Source organism: Tamandua tetradactyla, chromosome 25 (genome assembly GCF_023851605.1).
Source record: "Tamandua tetradactyla isolate mTamTet1 chromosome 25, mTamTet1.pri, whole genome shotgun sequence".
Classification (NCBI taxonomy): domain Eukaryota; kingdom Metazoa; phylum Chordata; class Mammalia; order Pilosa; family Myrmecophagidae; genus Tamandua; species Tamandua tetradactyla.
The window spans coordinates 43,793,238-43,814,734 of record NC_135351.1 but is presented as its reverse complement, the minus strand read 5'-3'; the positions used below and the strand labels follow the sequence as shown (position 1 = coordinate 43,814,734).

Below are 21,497 nucleotides of genomic sequence, written 5' to 3'. Positions count from 1 at the left end.
TCACCCCCTGTGCCAGTATGAAAGCATTATGTACCCTAGAAAAGCCATGTTTTAATCCTGATTCCATCTTGTGAAGGCAGCCATTTCTTTTAATCCTGATTCAGTAATATACATTGGAATCTTTTGGTTAGATTATCTCCAGGGAGATGTGACATGCCCAACTGTGGATATTAACCTCTGCTTGGATGGAGATGTGACTCTACCCATTCCAGGTGGGTTTTTTATTAGTTTACTGGAATCCTTTAAAAGAGGAAAGATTTTGGAGAAACGTAGAGCTGACAGAATCTTCAGAGCAGAGCTGACATATACGTGGACACATGGAGAACAGAGATGTGGATATTTGGAGATGCACGGAGCCCAGTAGACATTGCCATGAGATATTCAGCAAGCCAGAACCTGGGAGAGAGCCAAGGGAAGCCAAGAGATGAAATCCAGCCCCAGCGAAGCAAAGCAAAGAACCCCCGCAGGGATAGAGGCTGAAAGCAACGGAGCCCAGGAGCAAGGGACCAGCAGATGCCAGCCACGCAGCTTCCCAACTGACAGAGGGGCTCCTGACCCATCCACCTTTCATGAGTGAAGGTAACCTCTTGTTGGTGCTTTAATTTGGACACTTCCACTTTCTTAGAACTGTAAACCTGTACCTTATTAAATTCCCCTTTATAAAAGCCATTCAAGTTCTGGTATAGTGCATTCTGGCAGCTTTCAAATTCTTAAAATAACCTCGATGCTACCGTATTTATTTTGAAATAGAACCACTCTTAACACAGGAGGAACCGCTGACTTCCGACTTGCAGACGTCACTCCTCCCATCAGGCACATCTGCGCGGGGCCCGGGCAGGCAGCCCTGGGGACAGAAGGTGAGTCTACGACCTGCACAGGGAGGAGTTCAGGCAGCTGAGGCCTCTACAGAGCAGTCACGAGATGAGGCCAAGGCAGGAAATATAGATAGAAATTCCCATCCTCCCGGGACCAAGGAGGGGGAGGACGGAACAGAGGCTGGGACTCCAGCTGCCAAGGAGGAAAAACAGGCCCAAACGGAAGGCGGCTGGCCTGGCACAAATGGGACGGGGGGCCCCTGAGAGGGGAGGCGAGGGCATGGGGGGAGACCAGGACGTCCCCACGGGCCACTGCTGAGGGTGACAACTGTTTTCCATGCCGCACAGATTGGCAGGTGCTTCCTGACCAGAGGGCACACTCCGACAAGGAACCTTCCGTGGCTGCTGTGGTTCTGCTTACTTTCTGTTTTGTTCCATTTCATTTTAACTAAGTGTCCCCCGACAAGTGCCCAGCACAGGACCAGGCAGGTCCTGCGGGGCCCATTGGTGGCGCAGCGGACGGGGATGTTCCGAGAGTGGGAGTCACAGGGCAGGGCGAGGGGTCCAAGCCCAGGCGGCCCCGGCCTCCAGGCTCCACCTGTGCTGGAAGAAGCTTTCCCTCCAGGGACTTCTCTGGGCTTTGTCCCTGTGGTTCCTTTAACAGAAACCCTAACTTACAAGAAGAAAATTCCAAGTATGAGCAGCTACTGAACAGAATGGCCCTGATGTAAAGGGAATCACGAGGGCACTGTGACAGCACTCACGCGCAGAAAACAGCAAGCTAAGTAAGGGAGAGCCCTGTTTCCTGACCAAGGAAGAGCATCCTCATCAGTGCGAACTTGAACTGAACAGCCCCGGAGAGCGTGCGCGGCGCCCCGCACACGGCGAGGACGACAGCGCGTCTCGGACCCCACGCGCATCTCGGACCCCACGCACGTTTCTCCGTGATGGCGCTGCGCACGTCCGCGCTGGACGCCTTGTTCTTCAGGTTCTGTGCCAGCGTGAAGACGCAGTCCAGCTGCGGGCGGCGCTGCTCCACGTCCGCCTTGGTGATCTGCGGACAGAAAAGGCTGGCTGAGGCCCGGCCATGGCCTGAGGCCGCGACGGGACGTTGCGCTGCTGTCCTCCCTCCGGGGACGGAGGCGCCAGCCAGGAGGCCAGAGCACTTGCGTGAGCCGGGGGCAGAGGTGCTGGGGTCAGAGGAGCTGGGGTCAGAGGTGTTGGGGTCAGAGGTGCTAGGGTCAGAGGAGCTGGAGTCAGAGGTGCTGGGGTCAGAGGTTCTGGGGTCAGAGATGCTAGGATCAGAGGAGCTGGGGTCAGAGGTTCTGGGGTCAGAGGTGCTAGGATCAGAGGAGCTGGAGTCAGAGGTGCTGGGGTCAGAGGTTCTGGGGTCAGAGGTGCTAGGATCAGAGGAGCTGGAGTCAGAGGTGGTAGGGTTAGAGGTGCTGGAGTCAGAGGATCTGATGCCAGAGGTGCTGGGGCCAAGACCCAGCACCTCCTAGCACCGGGCACTGGGCAAGGAGCTTTGCCTCTCTGTGCTGGGTCCTCACAAAAGCTTACAGCTCAGGTGTATCCAGGGTGAGGAAAATACATGAAGAAAATCTCTGTGGAAACGAGAAACTGCCGTGCAGACATCAGCAGTCACCGCTGCCATGCTGACCTGTCTACAGCAGGCGCTTGCCGGAGCCCCGCCCGGCGGGACAGAGCAGTGCAGAGCCGCGCTCACTGCAAGTCCTCGGTCCAGCTCAGACAGGAAAACCCACCGCTCTAGATGTGTGACGTCTCCTAGACATATAGCGTGATGGCCCACACTATACGCCATCACACTAGGATTAGAAGTCCCACCAGCTCACACTTACACTAATGTGCTATCACACTCAGGTTAGACATACTGTGTACCACAGCTCACTTTACACTAACGTGCCATAGCACTCAGGTTAGACATACCACCAGATCACACTTACATGCCATTGCACACGGATTAGACATATGAGCTGGTTTGAAACTATTATATACCCAAGAAAAACCATGTTCTTTCAACCCCAGTCCACACTCTGGGGGCAGCCATGTTCTTTAACCCTGATTCAATATTGTAGGGGTAGGATCTTTTGATTGTATCGTTTCCATGGAGATGCGACTGTAACTTGTAACTTAATAAATCCCCTTAATAAAAGCCCTTCCATTTCTGGTATATTTCATTCCAGCAGTTTTGGCAAACGAAAACAATGTAGTACCAGCTCACACTTACATTAACGTGCCAGCACACTCGGATTAGCTGTACAACCAGCTCACCCTTACACTACATGCTGGGGCTTGGGACTTCAGCTTTGCATTTTAGGATACTCTGCGTGCACAGATCCAGCTGGGGGGGTTAACCTTCCCACCTCGGCAAAAGCACCGGATGAGCTCTACTCTGAGTTGCCTAGATGCCTGGTTCACAGGCAGATCCCCTCATCTAATTACCTAGATGGCCACAGACCCCTCTCTGCTGGCCGGGGTGCACAGAGACCCCTTCCTCCTCTGCCCTGCAGCCCCTCCTCACCCACCTTCATGCGGGTCACCGTCTGGCTGGCCTCCTCCACATCCCCCACGGTGACGATGCTGCACTTGAGCATCTGGCCAATGAGCCCCAGCCAGTCGGCCAGCTCCGTGATGGTTTCATCCAGGTCGGCGGTGTCGGCCAGCTCCGAAGACCGCGTGGACAGCGCAGGGGCCTCCGTCGCGGACGTCGCCAGCACCACCTTCTGGACAGCAGGGTGAGCTGGAATGAGAAGCCAGCACGTGTCAGCAGGCCAGCAGGCCTCCACTGCCAGTGGACGGAGTGCACACGCGCTCGCACGGAAGCCGGGCCAAGTGGAAAACCTACGGCACCCTTAATTCTTCTCCCTGGGACGTCATAAAGCACAATAACTCAGAAGCTACTAACACTAAAATAAAAAGAAAAGACATCACCACGAGAAGACAGGAATAGTCATCATTTCAAGTAGTTTTTTGCCTTAATTATAAAACCAATCATTCATAACTTTGTATCTTTTTTACATTATCCATTACAACGTGAGTCTATTCATTGCTAGTAGGGATCATGATAAATATGTAGGGGCTATTCTATGCATATAGTCAACTAGTTTTCATTTAACCCTTTTTTCCTACAGATATTTACAGTGAACCTGAAATTTTAAAGCTTAAAAATAAAAAGTTTTCAAGGAACATCTTTTGTGAATTGTATTTTGCATATCTCTGATCACCACCTCAGTACGGATTTTTCCAAGTGGTATGACAGGGTAACAAAATATGAAAATATCAATGTTTTTAATACTCACTTTCAAATCAATTGCTTTCCCTAAAACTTGTATCAATTGAGAGTAAACATCCTCTGTCCACACCAATATTCAACCTCAAGGAATTAAAAAAAAGAGTTTCACTGTTCTCATGCAGTGATTTTTGTTTTTTATTACTAATGAGGTTGAGTATTTTTCAAGATTGTTAATCAAATATGGCGTTATTTTCACCTGCCTGTGTTCTTTATCGGCTTCCTTATCAATCTGTAAGAACTCTTAATATCAGAAACATGAACCCTTTATCATCATAAAGACATGAACAGTGTCTTTACTTACGGATTTTTAATGTGTTTTTTAGTTCTGTTTTTACCATATAGATGTTACCAACTGGGCGGGTTGGAGTCCATAATTTATTTTTTTGGTGGGGGGGTTGGTTTTGTTAGGACTTTTAAAGTTAGAAATTTAACTTCTCCATGATTTGCTAAATCTTTTCTTTAGTCTTAGGTGTTTTCTTGTGTTGTTTTTTAATTAGGAGAGGCAGTTTGTTGATTTTCCTTGGTTTTGATTATAGAGGTAGTTAAATTAATTAGCTCCATCTGGAATCTTTTTTGACATATGATGTATTAAATGAGGCTTAAACAATTTTCTAAAAAACACAGTCAACCTATATAATCAATGCAATTATAACCAACATCCCAAAATACCTGCAGGTATGTAACTTGGAAAATTCATTGAAACACTGAAAAATTCACTGCCCAAGACTGATGGTGGGCACATGGTGCTACAGCTGCGGAGGGCAGGAGTGGCATGGACCCCTCCCCACCTCACAACAGTGACTCTGGGTACATTAAGGACTGAGTGTGCAAACCAAAATTGTAAAAGTGCTCACTGAAAATACAGAAGACTATCCTTGTGACTCCAGAACACTCATGGGACTCTGAAACTCAAAACACAGGAGGAAATGACTAAAAACCACTCATGTCAAAGAACTCTGTGAAGGATGGGAGAGCCTCGCCCACACCCGAGGGTCTCAGGGATGGTCTGGGGCCCCCAGGTTCCCAGGGGCACCCTTGGGAGGTCTCTGGGGCCCAAACTCCACCATCACTCTAGGTCCTCACTGTCCCCTTCACCCTCATTCTCTCAGAAGTGTGGAGCGGGGGTTCCAAGGCAAAAACAGCCTGCAAAGGCAGACAGGAGAGGGGGCGTCTTCCACCAGGCAGACAGTAAAGGGACTTTCAAAACTGTAAACCCAGGCCACTTTTCCAACCTATCTGATTTTGGAAAACATAGTTATTTTTGTTATAATGTGATAAAAAGTAGGTTATCTCAACATGTAATGGGTTTATTACTGTTATAGTTAAACTAATTAATAAATTGTTCTGAAGTTCTCGGTTTTACATTCTAATTATCAGTAAATACTGCTGGATATAGCTCACATAAAAATTCTTTGAGGAAAAAGTTGTTTCCTTGACAACTTTTATAGTAAAATTATGAGTGTCTATTAAGAGCCTACTCTGAGCAAGGTGCTGTCCCACGTGCTGGGGAGAGCAAGAGACCCACAACACTAATTCCCTGCCCTCTGCTTCACCTGGGTGGGGGGAGGGGGGAGGAAGGGCAGACCTCTACCCTCCAAAGGAACAGCCTTGGGGAGGACTACCCTAGGAAGGAACAGCCTTGGGGAGGACTGCCCTAGGAAGGAACAGCCTTGCAGAGGACTACCCTAGGAAGGAACAGCCTTGGGGAGGACTGCCTTAGGAAGGAACAGCCTTGGGGAGGACTGCCCTAGAAAGGAACAGCCTTGCAGAGGACTACCCTAGGAAGGAACAGCCTTGCGGAGGACTGCCCTAGGAAGGAACAGCCTTGCAGAGGACTACCCTAGGAAGGAACAGCCTTGGGGAGGACTGCCCTAGGAAGGAACAGCCTTGCAGAGGACAACACTAGGAAGGAATAGTCTTGGGGAGGACTACACTAGGAAGGAATAGCCTTGGGGAGGACTGCCCTAGGAAGGAATAGCCTTGGGGAGGACTGCCCTAGGAAGGAACAGCCTTGCAGAGGACAAAAGGATTAGCCTTGGGGAGGACTACACTAGGAAGGAATAGCCTTGGGGAGGACTGCCCTAGGAAGGAACAGCCTTGGGGAGGACTACACTAAAAAGGATTAGCCTTGGGGAGGATTACACTGGGAAGGATAGTCTTGGGGAGGACTATTCTATGAAGGGACAGCCTTAGAGCGGACTACTCTAGGAAGGAATAGGCTTGAGGAGGACTAAATTAGGAAAGGATAGCCTTGGGGAGGACTACTTTATGAAGGAATAGCCTTAGGGGTCTCTACATCAGGAAGGAAACCAGGCAAGGTGATGGTGAGGGGCTGCACACATGGGGTGATTGAAAAGGCCTACCTGAGAAGACCCGCCATGGACAGACCGGATGCAGTGGGTGTGTGAAGCACGCAAGCATCTGGGAAGGACAGTTGAGAAGAATGACAAGCAGAATGGGGCAGAAATGGAACCATCCTCGGCATGCTGGAGGCATAATGAATGAAGAAATGCGAGCCAAGAGAGAAGCAGCAGCACAATGCAGGTGGTGCTGGGCTGGGGGTCTCTGGGAGCCGTGTAGGTGTGAGGGGAGTGACTGTGATGGGAGCCAGGGCTGCACTGTGCACCTTCTCACGGTGCCCTGGGGGGAAGAGACCATGGATCCGTGGCCAGGCTAGAGAGGCACCAGGAGAGGAGCCAGGAGAATAGTCCTACGGACAGAAGGAAAGAAGACGACTACGAGATGAACTCCTCAACTGAATAAGGGACAGAGAGAGTAAAGCCTGATGGCTGAAGACTTGAGCATACAATGGTTTCCAAGGTTACGACGGGTCAGCATCACTAGAGAAGAGAAGTCCGAGGGCTGCAGTGCACTCCCGCAATGGAACAGGACACACCAGGTGAAATGAACCAACGAGAGCTTCATGCACGAAAATGCACACCAAGGGGAACCATCACACAGAGAAGGAGAGAAGGTGCAAGCAAAAAGAAGAGAGAAGATGAGGCCCGAAGCCTAACGTAGGAGCTCATTCTAGGAGAGGGCTCCCCCATGGACCAGCACGCAGGCAGGGGCAGGCAGGCTGACGGGATCTGCAGGGAGGATGAAGGAGAGCTCATCTGACTATGTACATCTTATTTGTTAAATGAGAGGGCAGTTGATTTTTCACAAAGGAGAGAAGAGGCTCTTCCACAAAGGGGGTTAGGAGAATCGGGTATCCCCTTGCAGGGGAATGAAGTGACACACCATACACAGAATCAACTCCACACGGATCAGGGACCTAAATCTAAGAGCTAAAACTATTTTAAAAAAACTCTTAGACGATAATATAGGGGCAAAACTTCATGACCAAAAGCTTGAACAACAAAAGAAATAACAGATGAATTTTATTTCCTCAAAATATATAAACTTTGTGCATCGCAGGAAATTATAAAAAAAGTGAAAAGACAACCTTCAGAACAGGAAGAAGTAGTTTGAAACCGTATGTCAGATAAGCGTTTAATATCCTGAATATATGATGAACTCCTACCACTCAACAACAAAAAGACAATCAAACTTAAAAATGGGCAAAACACCCAAAAAGACATTTCTCCAAAGAAGATAAACAAATGGCCAAAGAACATATGAAAACATGTTCAACATCTTTAGTCATTAGGGAAATTCAAATTAAAACCACGAGATACTACTTCACAACCACATGGATAGCTGTTATTAAAACACACACACACACACACACACACAGAGAAAGTGACAAGTGTTGGGGAGAATGCAGAGGAACTGAAACTTTAATCCACTGATGGTGGACATGTAAAATGGTGCAGCCACTGTGAAAAGCCATATGGCAGTTCTTGAATAATTAAATACACAATTACCATATGCCCCAGCAATCCCAATTCTAGGTATGCCCAAAGAGAGTGACAACAGGGTCACAAGTAGATATTTATAGACCAGTGTCTATAGCAGCATTTTCCACAATTTACAAAAAAGCTGGAAACAACCCAAGTGTCCATCAACAAATGAATGAATAAAGAAAACGTGGCCCATAAACATAAAGGAATATTATTCAGTCATAAGAAAAAATGAAGTTCTGGGCATACTGTTATAGGGAAGACACCTGAAAACACCTTATTCTGAGAAAAAAACATGACACAGAAGGACAAAAGCTGTGCAATGTCACTTCTAAGAGGCGACCAGAAATAGCAAATCTGAGAGACAGAAAATGGGTGGGAGCTTCCCCGGAAGGGAGGGGATGGGAGAAGGGAGAGGGGAAGGGAGAGTCTTGGGTTCAGAGTAAATAAAGTAATTAATGTTTCCCCACAAACTGGAAGCACGCTGTGGGCCCTGCGGGGGCTGGACAGCCGGGGTATCAGGCAGGGGCTGGCAGTGCGCTCTGTGCAGCCGGGGTGGGAAGGAGCCGCAGGAGAGCGTGCAGCAGACCCACTGCAGAGGTGGGGCACAGCCGGGCACCCCCAGGGAGGAGGCGGGGGCAGGGTGGTGCAGGCCTGGGACAGCAGCAAAAGCCAGGGCTTCGGGGCCGACCCCCACACCCCGAGCTCCAGTCACACAGCACGGGAGCACACGCCCCCGGGACTCGCCGGTGCCAGGGCAGGGCCTGGTGTGGGGGCGGACACCCGGACGCCTGGCTTGTGTTTAAGGCCTCTGTTCTTTTCAAATGGCCGGACTTGGAATAACAGAGGTGCTGCTAAGGCTTCCTCTAATTCACGTGTGCCACTCCGCGTCATTCAACTTCTACGTTAAAGAGAGACAGGACGACTGAAGTGGGGTCTCACCGGCCATCCTCGAGGCAGCAGCACAGGGCTCCTGGGAGGGTCCCCTCGGCCAGCTCGGCACTGCTCTGCTGACCTGTGACAGGCCCGAGAGGGGGAGCAGAGGGGACGGCGTGTGAACAGGAGGTTCGCCTTGCCCTAGGCCACAGCCCGCCCCTGTCTCCCCACTGTGCCTCCCATGGGATCCTGCCCTGTCATGCCCGCACAGACATTCCCTTAGGAGCCACCAGGCCCCTGAACTGACCTGCCCACAGCATGTATGCCTGCAGCACGCATGCCCCAGCCCACACCCACCCCACACACCACTGACAGCTCGCAACCCTACCCCACAAGTCCAGCCACCACACCCGCTGATGCACCCCCTCCACCTGCTAACCCACCCACATCACCCACTAACCACCCATACCACCCGCTAACCACCCACTCTGCTGCTAATACATCCACTAAGCCACCCATACCACCCGCTAACCACCCACCCGCCTGCTAATGCACCTACTCTGCTGCTAATCCACCCACATCACCCACTAATCCACCCACCCACCCGCTAACCACCCACTCACTTGCTAATCCACCCTTCCCCTGCTAATCCACCCACTCCACTCCCAAAATCATCCACTAATTCACCTGCTAATCCACCCACTCTACCTGCTAATCCACCCAGTTCACCCACTAACCCAGCCACCCCACATGCTAATCCACCCACTCAACCTGCTAGTCTACACCACTCGCTAATCCACCCACTCTACGTGATAATCCACCCACTCCACTTGCTAATCCACTCACTAATCCACCCACCACACCCACTAACTGACCCATTAACCACCCCAACTACCCATCCACCCACTCCCGACCCTCCACCCACGAACCCAGATGCCCTACCCTCCACCCGCTAACCTGCCCGCTCCACCCACTAATCCACACCCCACCTGCGAGTCCACACACCCACTGGCTAATCCACCCTGACATTCACCACACCATCCCCTCGTCCCCCCGCATCCCCCACCCGCCACGGCGCACACTCCACCTCCTTCCTGATCCACCCACTCCTGCCGCTGACCCACCCGCTCCTCCCGCTGACCCACCCGCTCCTCCTTCCTGACCCACCCGCTCCTCCTTCCTGACCCACCCGCTCCTCCTCCCGCTGACCCACCCGCTCCTCCCGCTGACCCACCCGCTCCTCCTTCCTGACCCACCCGCTCCTCCCGCTGACCCACCCGCTCCTCCTTCCTGACCCACCCGCTCCTCCTTCCTGACCCACCCGCTCCTCCTCCCGCTGACCCACCCGCTCCTCCCGCTGACCCACCCGCTCCTCCCGCTGACCCACCCGCTCCTCCTTCCTGACCCACCCGCTCCTCCTCCCGCTGACCCACCCACTCCTCCCACTGACCCACCCGCTCCTCCCGCTGACCCACCCGCTCCTCCCGCTGACCCACCAGCTCCTCCCGCTGACCCCTCCTGGCTGAACATGGACCAGGGGAGCCTGGCCTGTGTGGGCAGTGGCCAGCGTGTGGGGAAGGCGTGAGGAAGAGGGCAGCAGGGGAGTCCGAGAGATGGCAGGATGCCAGACCACGAGGGCCAGGTGCTTCCTTTGGGTGAGGTGCAAACCCTCCAGGGGCTCATCCGGGCAGCTGCTGCACCTGAATTATGGTTTAACAAGACCCACTTGGCTGCAATGATGAGTGGGCACTGACCAGAGCACAGGCAGGTAGAAGAGACAGTCAGGAGGCCAGCCAGGAGGTGGCAGCTCCATATGGGTCAGTGGTGACGGGAGTGGGGAGAAGGCATCAAAGTAAGGGAATGTTTCAAGCCCAAATCACTCAAACAACTGTCCAGGGAACACCCCATAACAGCCTCATCTACGACTGTGAGCAGTTGGAGGGGTCACGGGGCAAGCCCACCTAGAGAGCAGGCAGCCGCCACCCCCAGACCCTAGAGAGGCAGGGAAGGAGTCTCCCCTGGAACCCTGGGGGGAGGTAAGCCTGCTGACGCCCTGACTTTGGACGTCTGGCCTCCAGAACTGCAAGGGAATAAATCCGTTTTAAGCCCCCTGGTTGTGTTATTTGATTGGACAGCCCCTAGGGCCTAAGTAAGTGCTAGTAAAAGGTGCCCCTGTTTGGACAGACTCGAAAGTAAAAGTTCCATGAACTCCCTGCTTTCACAAGGAAGTCGACAAATACGCCCGAGAAAGACATCCCAGGAAACTGAGTGCACACCTTACTCCAGGTTGCATTCACAGCTCTTAAGTTTTCTGAAATGATCTCTCTTTCCTGTGAGCTCAGACTTTTGTCTGAAAGCATCTCCAGTTCAGTTCTGTTCAGCCATTTGAGCTTCTCTGCTTGTGCTTCCATCTCCTGGGATAAGTCCTAAAGGGGTCAGGAGAGAGGAGTGGTTAGAAGGTGTCATGTTGGGCAAAGCCCAAGACCTGGACCAGGCATCTCAGTGGCAGGTGTGCTGTGAACGTGGGCTTCTCATTTCTTAGATGGAAAATAATTCACAGGAGCCTGAAGGCATGCTCATGAACCACAGTTGAGTGACAGAGAACACACACCCAGAACATGTGCAAGAGTGTGCAGGCATGTGTGGGTGTGGGAGGGTATGCACACATGTGCAGGTATGTGGAGGGATGTCTGGGAGCGTGCAGGTGTGTGCAGGCCTGAACAGGTATGTACAAGCAAATCCAGGAGTGTGGAGGCATGAGCAGGTGTGTGTAAGCATGTGCAGCCAGGTGTTTTCAGGCATGAGCAGTTGTGTGTAAGCATGTGCAGGAGTGTGCAGCCAGGTGTTTTCAGGCATGAGCAGGTGTGTGTAAGCGTGTGCAGGAGTGTGCAGCCAGGTGTTTTGGGCATGAGCAGGTGTGTGTAAGTGTGTGCAGGAGTGTGCAGCCAGGTGTTCTCAGGCATGAGCAGGTGTGTGTAAGTGTGTGCAGGAGTGTGCAGCCAGGTGTTCTCAGGCACGAGCAGGCTGCACCAGTGCATGCAGGCATGTGCAGGTGTGGCAAGGCAGGAGCAAGCACGTGCAGCTGTGAGCAGGTGTTCGCAGACATGAGCAGATGTGAGCAGGCATAAATAGGAGCACGTGAGCAGGTGCCACCAACACACTCCCTCTCTCTGAACAGGGTCGCATTAAATTCTATTTTCACTGCTGTTTGAGCACTCTGCTCTTGGAAAACGAACATAATGTCTGTGCTAAAAAAGTCTTGGAAAGGTCGCGTCAGCACGGCACGCATCTGACCTCCCACCTGCTCCTACACCCTCCCCATCAGGCCATCCCATCCCTTGTCACCCACAGGTGATTTGCAAAATGATGTTCTAAGAAAACCACTGACATGTTTAGGAAAAAAAACACAGAAATAGGTTTGCTAGATACCTGTCACATTTTGAAAAGAAATTTAATAAATGCTTCCCCAAATTTAATAAATACCTACAAATATTTATATATTTTAGCTTTATTTTTAAATATTTTTCTTAAATTATAATTAAAGAAATTAAAATTTAAAATTAAATTTGAAATAATTAAATAAATTTTCTTAAATTCTTAGGGATATGTATTCATTATAAGAATAATAGAAATAGCATTGAACTACATAAAACAAAATTTAATTTAATTAGCAGGCCCATTTGCACAGGCACATACACACAGGCTCACATTCACAGGCACACTCACACATGCACATGTGCACACAAGCTCGCACATTCACAGTTGCACATACTCTCATACACACACACTTTTTAATGTGAGTACATTATGTATATGGCTCTGCAACAAGTATTTTAATTCTTAACACAAAAATAAAAATGGGTATGGAAATAAAAATCTATGGATCTTTGAATATATTTAGATATCAATATATCAATCTTTCCATGGACTGTTTGCATACACAACAACAAACAATTCTTGCTGGTTGTCCACTAACAAAGGAAATATTAACACAGCCGGGCTGCGAAGTTGCTGTAGTGACTCAATCATTTAGGGTTTTCTAATAATAGCCAATTTCGTAAAACGTAAACAGTAACAATCTTCCAAATCTAAGAGCAAAACCTATACTTCCCAGCATGACTTTATCTTCAAGCCATGAAGTCTGTATGAAAAAACCCTCCATCCACTCGGAAAGACCACGATCATAGCTGCTGTTAAAAAAAATCCTCTTTCAAGCTCATCGCATCTCCCCGAAGGTGCCAAGTGTCCTGTCCTCTGCCCCTCCAGCCATGCCCCTGCTGTCGGTGCAGACACGGGCTGGCAGAAGGCTGACCAGGCTGCCCTGAGCCGCGGGGTGGACTCAGATGGTGACCGACCTTCAGTGCTGAGCCTGGAAAAGTCCCTGGCCCGTGGGGATGAGGTCATCGTTCTCTCAGCAGCAGCTGCCCAATAAACAGAGACGGGCTGGAGCTGCCGGTGGCCTCACTGTCACCATAGAGGGAAAAGCCATCTGGGATGAGGCCAGCGGGGTAGAAAGGCAGTGAGAAGTCCGACACCAACGACCCCGAGCACGGCTCTCGGTTTCCCTGGAGTCCAGTCCCGGGACTTTTCGTTTACATGAGTGCATAAATTCTCCCTTGGCTTTTTTTTTTTTTCCTAAGGCCCTGGAAGCCGAGGGACAGGTGGGTGGGTCACTTACTGTCATTTCCTGGCGGGGCTCCCCCAGCGTGGGGCTGCACCCCTGCAGGGCGTCCTCGGCCCGTGCCAACCAGCAGGCCAGCTCCTCCAGCGCCCGTCTATAGTCCATCACCTGCTCACTTTCTCCCTTCAGCCTAAAGGAAGACAGGACGGGAAAATGCTGAGGAAGTTGAACCCATCACACAGAGCGTCCTGCATCTCGCTTTCGATCTCCCGACTTAACGGCCCCCAATAGAAAGAGCTCCCAGTCACTGTTTCATTAAGTACTTTCAAAGCAGTGTTAATGATTCTGCAATGCCAAAGATTATTGAGAATGCAAGAAGAACAGAAGAATTTCCCTGAAGTTCAAGAGTCTAATGACTAAAGAATGTTACCTTTTCTCATCTTGAAAAAATTCACAAACTTTAATACAAAGGATTTTTTGAGTTAGATGTTACTGTACAACATAACGGAAATTTTACGAAATGAAAATGTTCTTATCCAAAATCATAAGGAAAAACACACATTGTCTTTGCGTACACAATGGAGATAGAAATGCATCATTACGTGTGTCATTCACATAAGGTGAAAACTATTTCTCTATTCATAGGAGAGAAAGAGCAAGAAGAAGGCAAGATACTGAGAACTGGGGAAGAAATTACAAGAATAGAAAAGATAGGAAAATAGAAGCATTATATTTGAATATAGCCCTAAAGTACAAGAGATTATTAAAATAAAAATTAAAAGTTTTAAAGTGATATGAGAACAAATAACCAGATGAATATAAAAAAGGAACTGTGTTAATTAGGTCTTTTCAATATTATAATAACATATATAAGAATAGAAACCATCCGTCAGAAGAAGAAAATATGATTTGATCTCACGTGAAAAATAAGATCATGTATTTTATAAAAGGGTTTGAAGCTATTAAGAGCTAAACAAATGTAAGGTGTTATTATACCTGCTGCTAGGCGGCTGCTCATTTAAAAACTAAACGCAGTTTTTAATGAATTAGATGTTATGTCACCTCTGATAATAACTTACATCTTTAGGAATATGACTTTTTCTTCTTAATCACAAAAAGTCTTAACATGATGTAATATACATATTAAAATGCTTGATAAATACTTAAATATTGAATAGAAAGTCAATACTCTTTGAGGGAAAAAAAAAAATATATATATATATATATATATATTCTTTTTTTTTTTTTTTTGCATGGGCAGGCATGGGGAATTGAACCTGGGTCTCCGGCATAGCAGGCGAGAACTCGGCCTCCTGAGCCACGGTGGCCCGCCCGAAGGAGAGTAGTTTAATGTTTAAAAAACCTGATGGAAATCGCTGCAAGGTCTTAACTTCTCATTTTTATGTGTACTTCCAGAAAAAACACTGCTTCAAGAGTGAGAATAAACCTCAGCAATAGAACTAAGTGTTATCATTACTAATATAACACAGGTAATTTATCCACCACATGGCAGAATATTCAGCATAAATAACACCTTTGGAAGTACACAAAATACTATTACAGGCCATTTGCCTTCCAAAGAAATGTTGGAATGATTTTCCCGTATTTTGTAATAGTGAATAATTTCGCACTTTGAAAGCATATGTATGAAAGAAATTGACATATTCAAGTAATTTTAATAAGACATATTTCAGGCTCACAACATTTTCATCAGCAAACTATCTAAATATAATCCACATTTTAAGTGTTATCCCAAAGAGTAAAAACAAATTATAAACTCACATTGAAACCGTCGACAACACTTGCTCATTAGGGGATAACACCATTGCTCCTAAATTGTGCAAATATCTACCCACGAGAGTCGAGATACAGAAAAACACGGAACTGCGTGCTAATTCCCCGAGACCCAGAGAAAGCACACACAGAGGCTCTTAAAATGCCAAGTTGGCCCCCATTTAAGATGGGTTACAAGCCTGAAGGGAAATGTAAAATGAATTTATGAAAACAAAAACTGCTTAGTCAAAATACAGGCTGTCAGGAGAAGAGATTTGTTCCTGTTTTCTCATTTCAAAGAGTGAATAAAATATGCATGTCTTCACCTGGCTATCTCAGAAAGTAACCATCCTTCCCTGAGTCTTTGGAGGGTCCGTGCCTGCAGGTAGGGACACCCTTTTCCTTAGAAGGCAGCGGGGAACCCTATCCAAGCTGGGGCTCCTCTGGCAAACTGTCAGGAGGACTCGGCCCAGGGATGGGGCCTCCCCTGGCCCCTCCAGCTCTGCCCTCCAGCTACGCCTGGCTGGTTGGGGCACATCTCCTGATTTCGCACTCCTGCTCCATTTGCCAGAAGGCTGTGCCTAGAAGGAATATGTGGGAACTTCCTCCAAAGGCTTTAAGACTCAGCTTAAAAATCCCTCCCCAAGGCTCAAGATGGCACAGTAGGTTTACAAACTGCTCCCTCCACCAGAAAAATAAAGGGCTAGACAAAGAGCCTGGCTGGAGTGAGGAGGTAAACTGGGGACCAGAAGAGTCACTTAGAACAACTGCGAGGGGCAGGGGCAGGGGCAGAGGTGGCGAGAGGCTACCAGATTCCAGCTTTTGGAAGTGGAAGCCAGACCAGCGACTGGGCCTCATGGCCAGCCCTGCGGGACGGCTGTGGTCTAGTGTCGAGGTCCAGGGTCTCTGAGGGTCCAGTGCCAAGCTGGCCTGTCACTGCCCACTCCAGCCTCTCAGCTGCATCCCCAGGATGTAAAGGGCTAAAGCTGTGTTTCTCTCCCTTCTGTGTCTGGGCCTTTCCTGGCCTGGCCAGTCCCTGAGGACCCAGCCTAGACTCTGGCCAAGATTCCAGCCCCACACAGCCGCCCAGGGCACTCAGTCATTGGTCGATTTCCTTCCTTCTCTTTCTTGTGTTCCTGAGCAGTGGACCCCTGAGAGCCAAGGACAGCTGCTGGCCTTGGTTTCTCTCTGCAGCAGGGTCTTCCTCCCGTACGCCAGCATCTACAGGGACACAGAGAGCCAGCCTCCTCTTCCTCTCTTCTCTTCTCTTATTTTTTGGTTGTTCGGTTTCTTTCTTACTTTGGGTTCACATTTTTGCAGTTGGCATATCCCTGAGAGATGAGACACTGAACTGGCCTGGGTCTCACTCTCCAAAGCAGCAGCTTCTGGCTTTTGACCAGCACATAGCAAGAGACCTGAGGCAGTATACATCACTATTTTCATTTCCTTGTTATTTTTCCTTTGTTATTATTTTATGGGTTTATTTGTATTTTTTTCTTTCTCCCCCCACTTCCTTTTTTTTTTTCTTCAATTTTCTTTCTTTCTTTTTCATTTTTCTTCCTTATAGTCTGGCAGACTGTAGAGTGGAAGAACTGTATTTCCAGAGAGACCACAACATAATTCTCAGAATGTCCAGTTTTCAACAAAAAATTGCAAAACATTCAAGGATACAGAAATTATGGCCCAGTCATAGGAAAAAAAGAATATGACTGAAAACATTCCAGAGAAAGCACAATCTCTGGTATTACTAATCCAAAGATCTCAGAATAAGTCTCATAAATAGGATCAATGAACTAACACAAAACATGGACAAAGAACTAAAGGAAATCAAGAGATAACATATGAAAAAAATTAAAACTTCAATAATGAGATAGCAATTATAAACAAGGGCCAAATGAAAATTCAAAAGTACAATAACCAAACTGAAAAATTCAATGGAGGGGTTTGAGAGCAGAGTGGAAGAAGCAGACAAAAGATCAGCCAACTTGAAGACAAAAAAATTGAAGTTGACCAGGTTATGGAACAGAAAAAATAACAATTAAAAATAAAGATTCTGAGGAACCTGTTCGACAACATCAAATGAACTGATATATGTCAGAGATATCCCAGAAGGAGAAGAGAGAGGAAATAATGGCAGAAAATTTCCCAACTAGTGACAGATATGAATATGCAATCTGAAGATGCTCAAAGAATAATACGTAGGATGAACCCAGAGAGATCCACACCAAAACACATCACGGTCAAACGGCCCAGTGTTAAGAGCAAAGACAGAATCTTAACAGCAGCCAGAGGGGAGTGACGCGTCACATACAAGGGATCCACAATAAATCTGATATCCAGTTCCTCAGTAGAAATGATGGAGGACAGCCAGCAGTGAGAGGACATATAGTGCCAAAGAAACAAACAAAATAACTGTCACCTAAGAATAAGATACCCAGCAAAGTTGTCCTCCAAAAATGAGGGAAAAATGAAAACATTTCTGGATAAACAAAAACTGAGGGAGTTCATTACATTAGACCTGCCTTACAGGAAATGCTACGGGGGGTCTTCCATGCTGAAAGGAAAGGACAAAGACCGTATTTCCACACTGGGTGAGAAAATAAAGATCTCCAGTGTAAGTAAAAATACATGTAGACATATATGCCAGAATTGTTTCATTTTTCATTTGTAACACTTTTACTTATAGTAAGCTGGAAATTCAAATGCATAAAAAAAAGTGTGTAAATTTTGTTACTGTGCACACTACATAAAATGTAATTGTGGCATGAACAACATTAAAGGGAGCCAGAAAAGCATATAGGTAAATGCATGTAGCAGACTAGACTATGGAAATCAAATTGGAATCAACACGAACCAAATTTAGTATCTTAATATAATCCCTATGCTAACAATAAAGAAATTATCTAACATATCCACAGAAAGGGAAAGTATAAATGGTTAAAATGGATTATTATGAAAGGAAATCTAAGCATAAAGGAGAGCAGTAACGGAAGGAAAGAGGGACCAAAAAAAGGCATAAGGCTTACAAAAAAATTAGTAAAATGACAGAAGTAAATCTTGCCTTATCAATAATTTCCTAAATATAAATGGATTAAACTCCCAAGCAAAGGCAGAAATTGGTAGAATGGAGAAGGAAATATGATACAAGTATATGCTGTTTACAAAAGACCTGTCACAGATACAAACATTTTGACAGTGAAAGGATGGAAAAATATTTCAGGCAAATAATAATCAAAAGAGAGTGGAGATGACTGTTAATATCAAACAAAATAGACTAAGTCAAAAACTGTTACTAAATAGCAAGACTAAGTCAAAAACTGTTACAAAATACAAAGACTAAGTCAAAAACTGTTACAAAATACAAAGTAGGGCTTTTTTTTTGATAAAAGGGTCAATTCAATAATATTTAACAATTTTAAATATATATGTACCTAACAGCACAGCACCAAAATGTTTGAAGCAAAAATTGGCAGAAAAGAAGGGAGAATTAGACAGTTATACAATGATAGTTAGAGATTTCATGCCACCACTTTCAGTACTGGACTGTCCAGGAGATCAGTCAGGAAGGAGAACCTGAAAAACACCATAAACAAACCACACCAACCAGCCCATAGAGAACACTTCACCCAAAAATGGCAGAACATCCACTCTTTTCAAGTGCCACAGGTCATTCACTTTAGGACAGACCATATGATTTCAGGGCTCAAAAAAGCCTAAATAAATTTTAAAGTACTGAACTCATAAAAAGTAACCTATTTGAACAGAATGCAGTGAAGCTAGAAATCAATAACAGAAGAAAAACTGGATATTTACAAATATGGGAAATTGAACAGCACACTCTTAAACAACCAATGGGTTAAAGAGGAAATCACAAGGGAAATTAGAAACACACAGAGGCAAGTAAAAACAAAGATGCAACATATGAAAACTTGTGGAAGGCAGTAAACGCAGTGCTAGAGGAAAATTTATAGCTATGAATAGATATTAATAAAGAAGAAAGCTCTCAATTTAACAATCTGTCTTTCTTTTTTTTTTTCCATCTTACTTTATGCCATGGACCACTTTACATTCTCTGCTGAGGTCCTGAACTCCTTCTTAGAAAAATGAATTTTTTTGTTTTTCTTTTTATATTTTTATTGACAAAACAACATACAAACACAAACATTCGTAACATATGAACATTCCATATTTGGTGTATAATCAAAGACTCACAATATCATCACATAGTTGTATATTCATCACCATCATGATTTCTTAGAACATTTGCATCACTCTAGAAAAAGAAATAAAAAGAAAAAAGAAAAAACTCATACATACCATGCCCCTTAACCCTCTCTCTCATTGACCACTAGTATTTCTCTAACTTTATTTCTTGAGGAACTAAATAAACAAAAATAAGCAAAATAACCCAAAGTTGGAAGAAGAAAGGAAGTATTTGAGATTAAAATGGAGATAAATGAAATAGAGCACAGAAAACCATTTGAGAGAAAAAACAAAAAAATTGTTGTTTAAAAAAAATAAATAAAATTGACAAGCTTTTGCTAGACTGACAAGGGAAAAAAAAAGACAGAAATAACTAAAATCTGAAATGAAAATGATCTCACTACTGATCTTACAGAAATAAAAAGGGATTATCAGAGGCTATTATGAACAATTTACTACCAACAAGCTAAATGATCTAGGAGAAATGGAAAAACTGACCAAATTGACTCAAGAAGAAACAGAACAACAAACCTATAACACGAAGAGAGTGAATCAATAATCAAAAATACTCCATCAAAGAAAAGTCCAGCATCAGATAACCTCACTGGTGAATTCTACCAAACATTTAAGGAATTATCAATCCCAGTACTTCTCAAGCTCTTCCAAAGAATTAACATGGAGGGAGAACATTCTAATTCATTCTATGACGCCAGCATTACTTGCCTGGTAAAGATATCACAAGAAAAGAAAAGTACGGACCTATTTTCCTTATGAAAATAGATGTAAACATCCTTACCAAAGTACTACCAAACCAAATCCAACGGCATATTAAAAAGATGATACACCACAACCACATGGGATCCATACCTAGAATGAAGGGTGGTTCAACATACGAAAATCATCAGTGTTATACACTCCATAAATAGAACGAGGTGAAGAAACCACACGATTATCTCAGTACAGGCAGGAAAGATACTCTATAAAATCCAGTTCTTAGTAAAAGCACTCAGAAAAGTAGGAATAGAAGGGAATTTTCTCAGCACATTTATGAAACTCACAGCTAACATACTCAGTGATGAAAGGATGAAAGACATAAAGCTTTCCCCCCAGGACGAGGAGTAAGACAAACATGCTCATTTTCACCACTGATAATCAATACTGTACAAGAAGTTCTTGTCAGAACAATAGATAGAGAAATGAAAGGTATCCTAATTAGAAAAGAAGATGTACAACTATCTCTGTTTGTAGGCAAAATGACTGTATATAGTGAAAATCCAAAGGAATCCCAAGAAAACTATTAGAGGTAGTAAATTAATTAATCACATTGGCAGGGTACAAGAGCAATGCACAAAAAACAATTGTGTTCCTACACACTAGCAATGCACAATCCAAAAAGGAAATTCCATTTACAATAGCATTTACATAATAAAATACCTAGGAATAAACTTAACTAAAGATATCAAGGACTTGTATACTGAAAAACTATAAAACATTGCTGAAAGAAATAAAAGAAGAATAAATAAATGGCTAGAAGTCCCACGTTCATGGGTTGGAGAAATTAACATTGTTAATAGTCAGTACTATCCCAAACAATGTAAAAATCTAACACAATCCCTACTAAAACTCGAGGAGCCTTTTTCTCAGAAATGGAAACATGGATCATCACAGTTATATGGAACTGCAAGGGACCTTGAACAGCCAAAGCAACCTTGAGAAAGAACTGGGTTGGAGGACTCACACTTCCTAATTTCAAACTGTACTGCAAAGTGACAACAATCAAAACAGCATGGTACAGGCACAACGGCAGACAAACAGATCAGAGCAACAGAACCAAAAATCCAGAAAGAGATGCACACATCTGTGGCCAGTTCATTTTTAAAAGGGTGCCAAGCACATGCAGTGGGGCAGGCAAAGTGTCTTCAACAAACGACGTTGGGAAAACTAGATGCCAGCATGCACAAGTATGAATGAAGTTACCCAGCAAAATGCAGCCATGGCCCACACTATCTGGAATATTGAATGCCTTATAATAATACTGGGCTCACAAAAAT

General features: G+C 45.9%; 1 protein-coding gene across 2 annotated transcripts in view; it reads right to left on the bottom strand.

The window, feature by feature from the left end:
* UTRN (utrophin) overlaps positions 1-21,497 on the bottom strand; it is a 440,716-nt gene that overhangs the window by 216,598 nt on the left and 202,621 nt on the right. For both annotated transcript variants that reach the window (XM_077143388.1, XM_077143386.1), the window contains 5 exons: positions 13,528-13,660; positions 11,126-11,275; positions 8,916-8,988; positions 3,362-3,576; positions 1,752-1,869 (listed from right to left, as the gene is read on the bottom strand). In XM_077143388.1, coding sequence (XP_076999503.1) covers positions 1,752-1,869; positions 3,362-3,576; positions 8,916-8,988; positions 11,126-11,275; positions 13,528-13,660 — 689 coding nt within the window. The remainder of the gene's footprint in view (positions 1-1,751; positions 1,870-3,361; positions 3,577-8,915; positions 8,989-11,125; positions 11,276-13,527; positions 13,661-21,497) is intronic.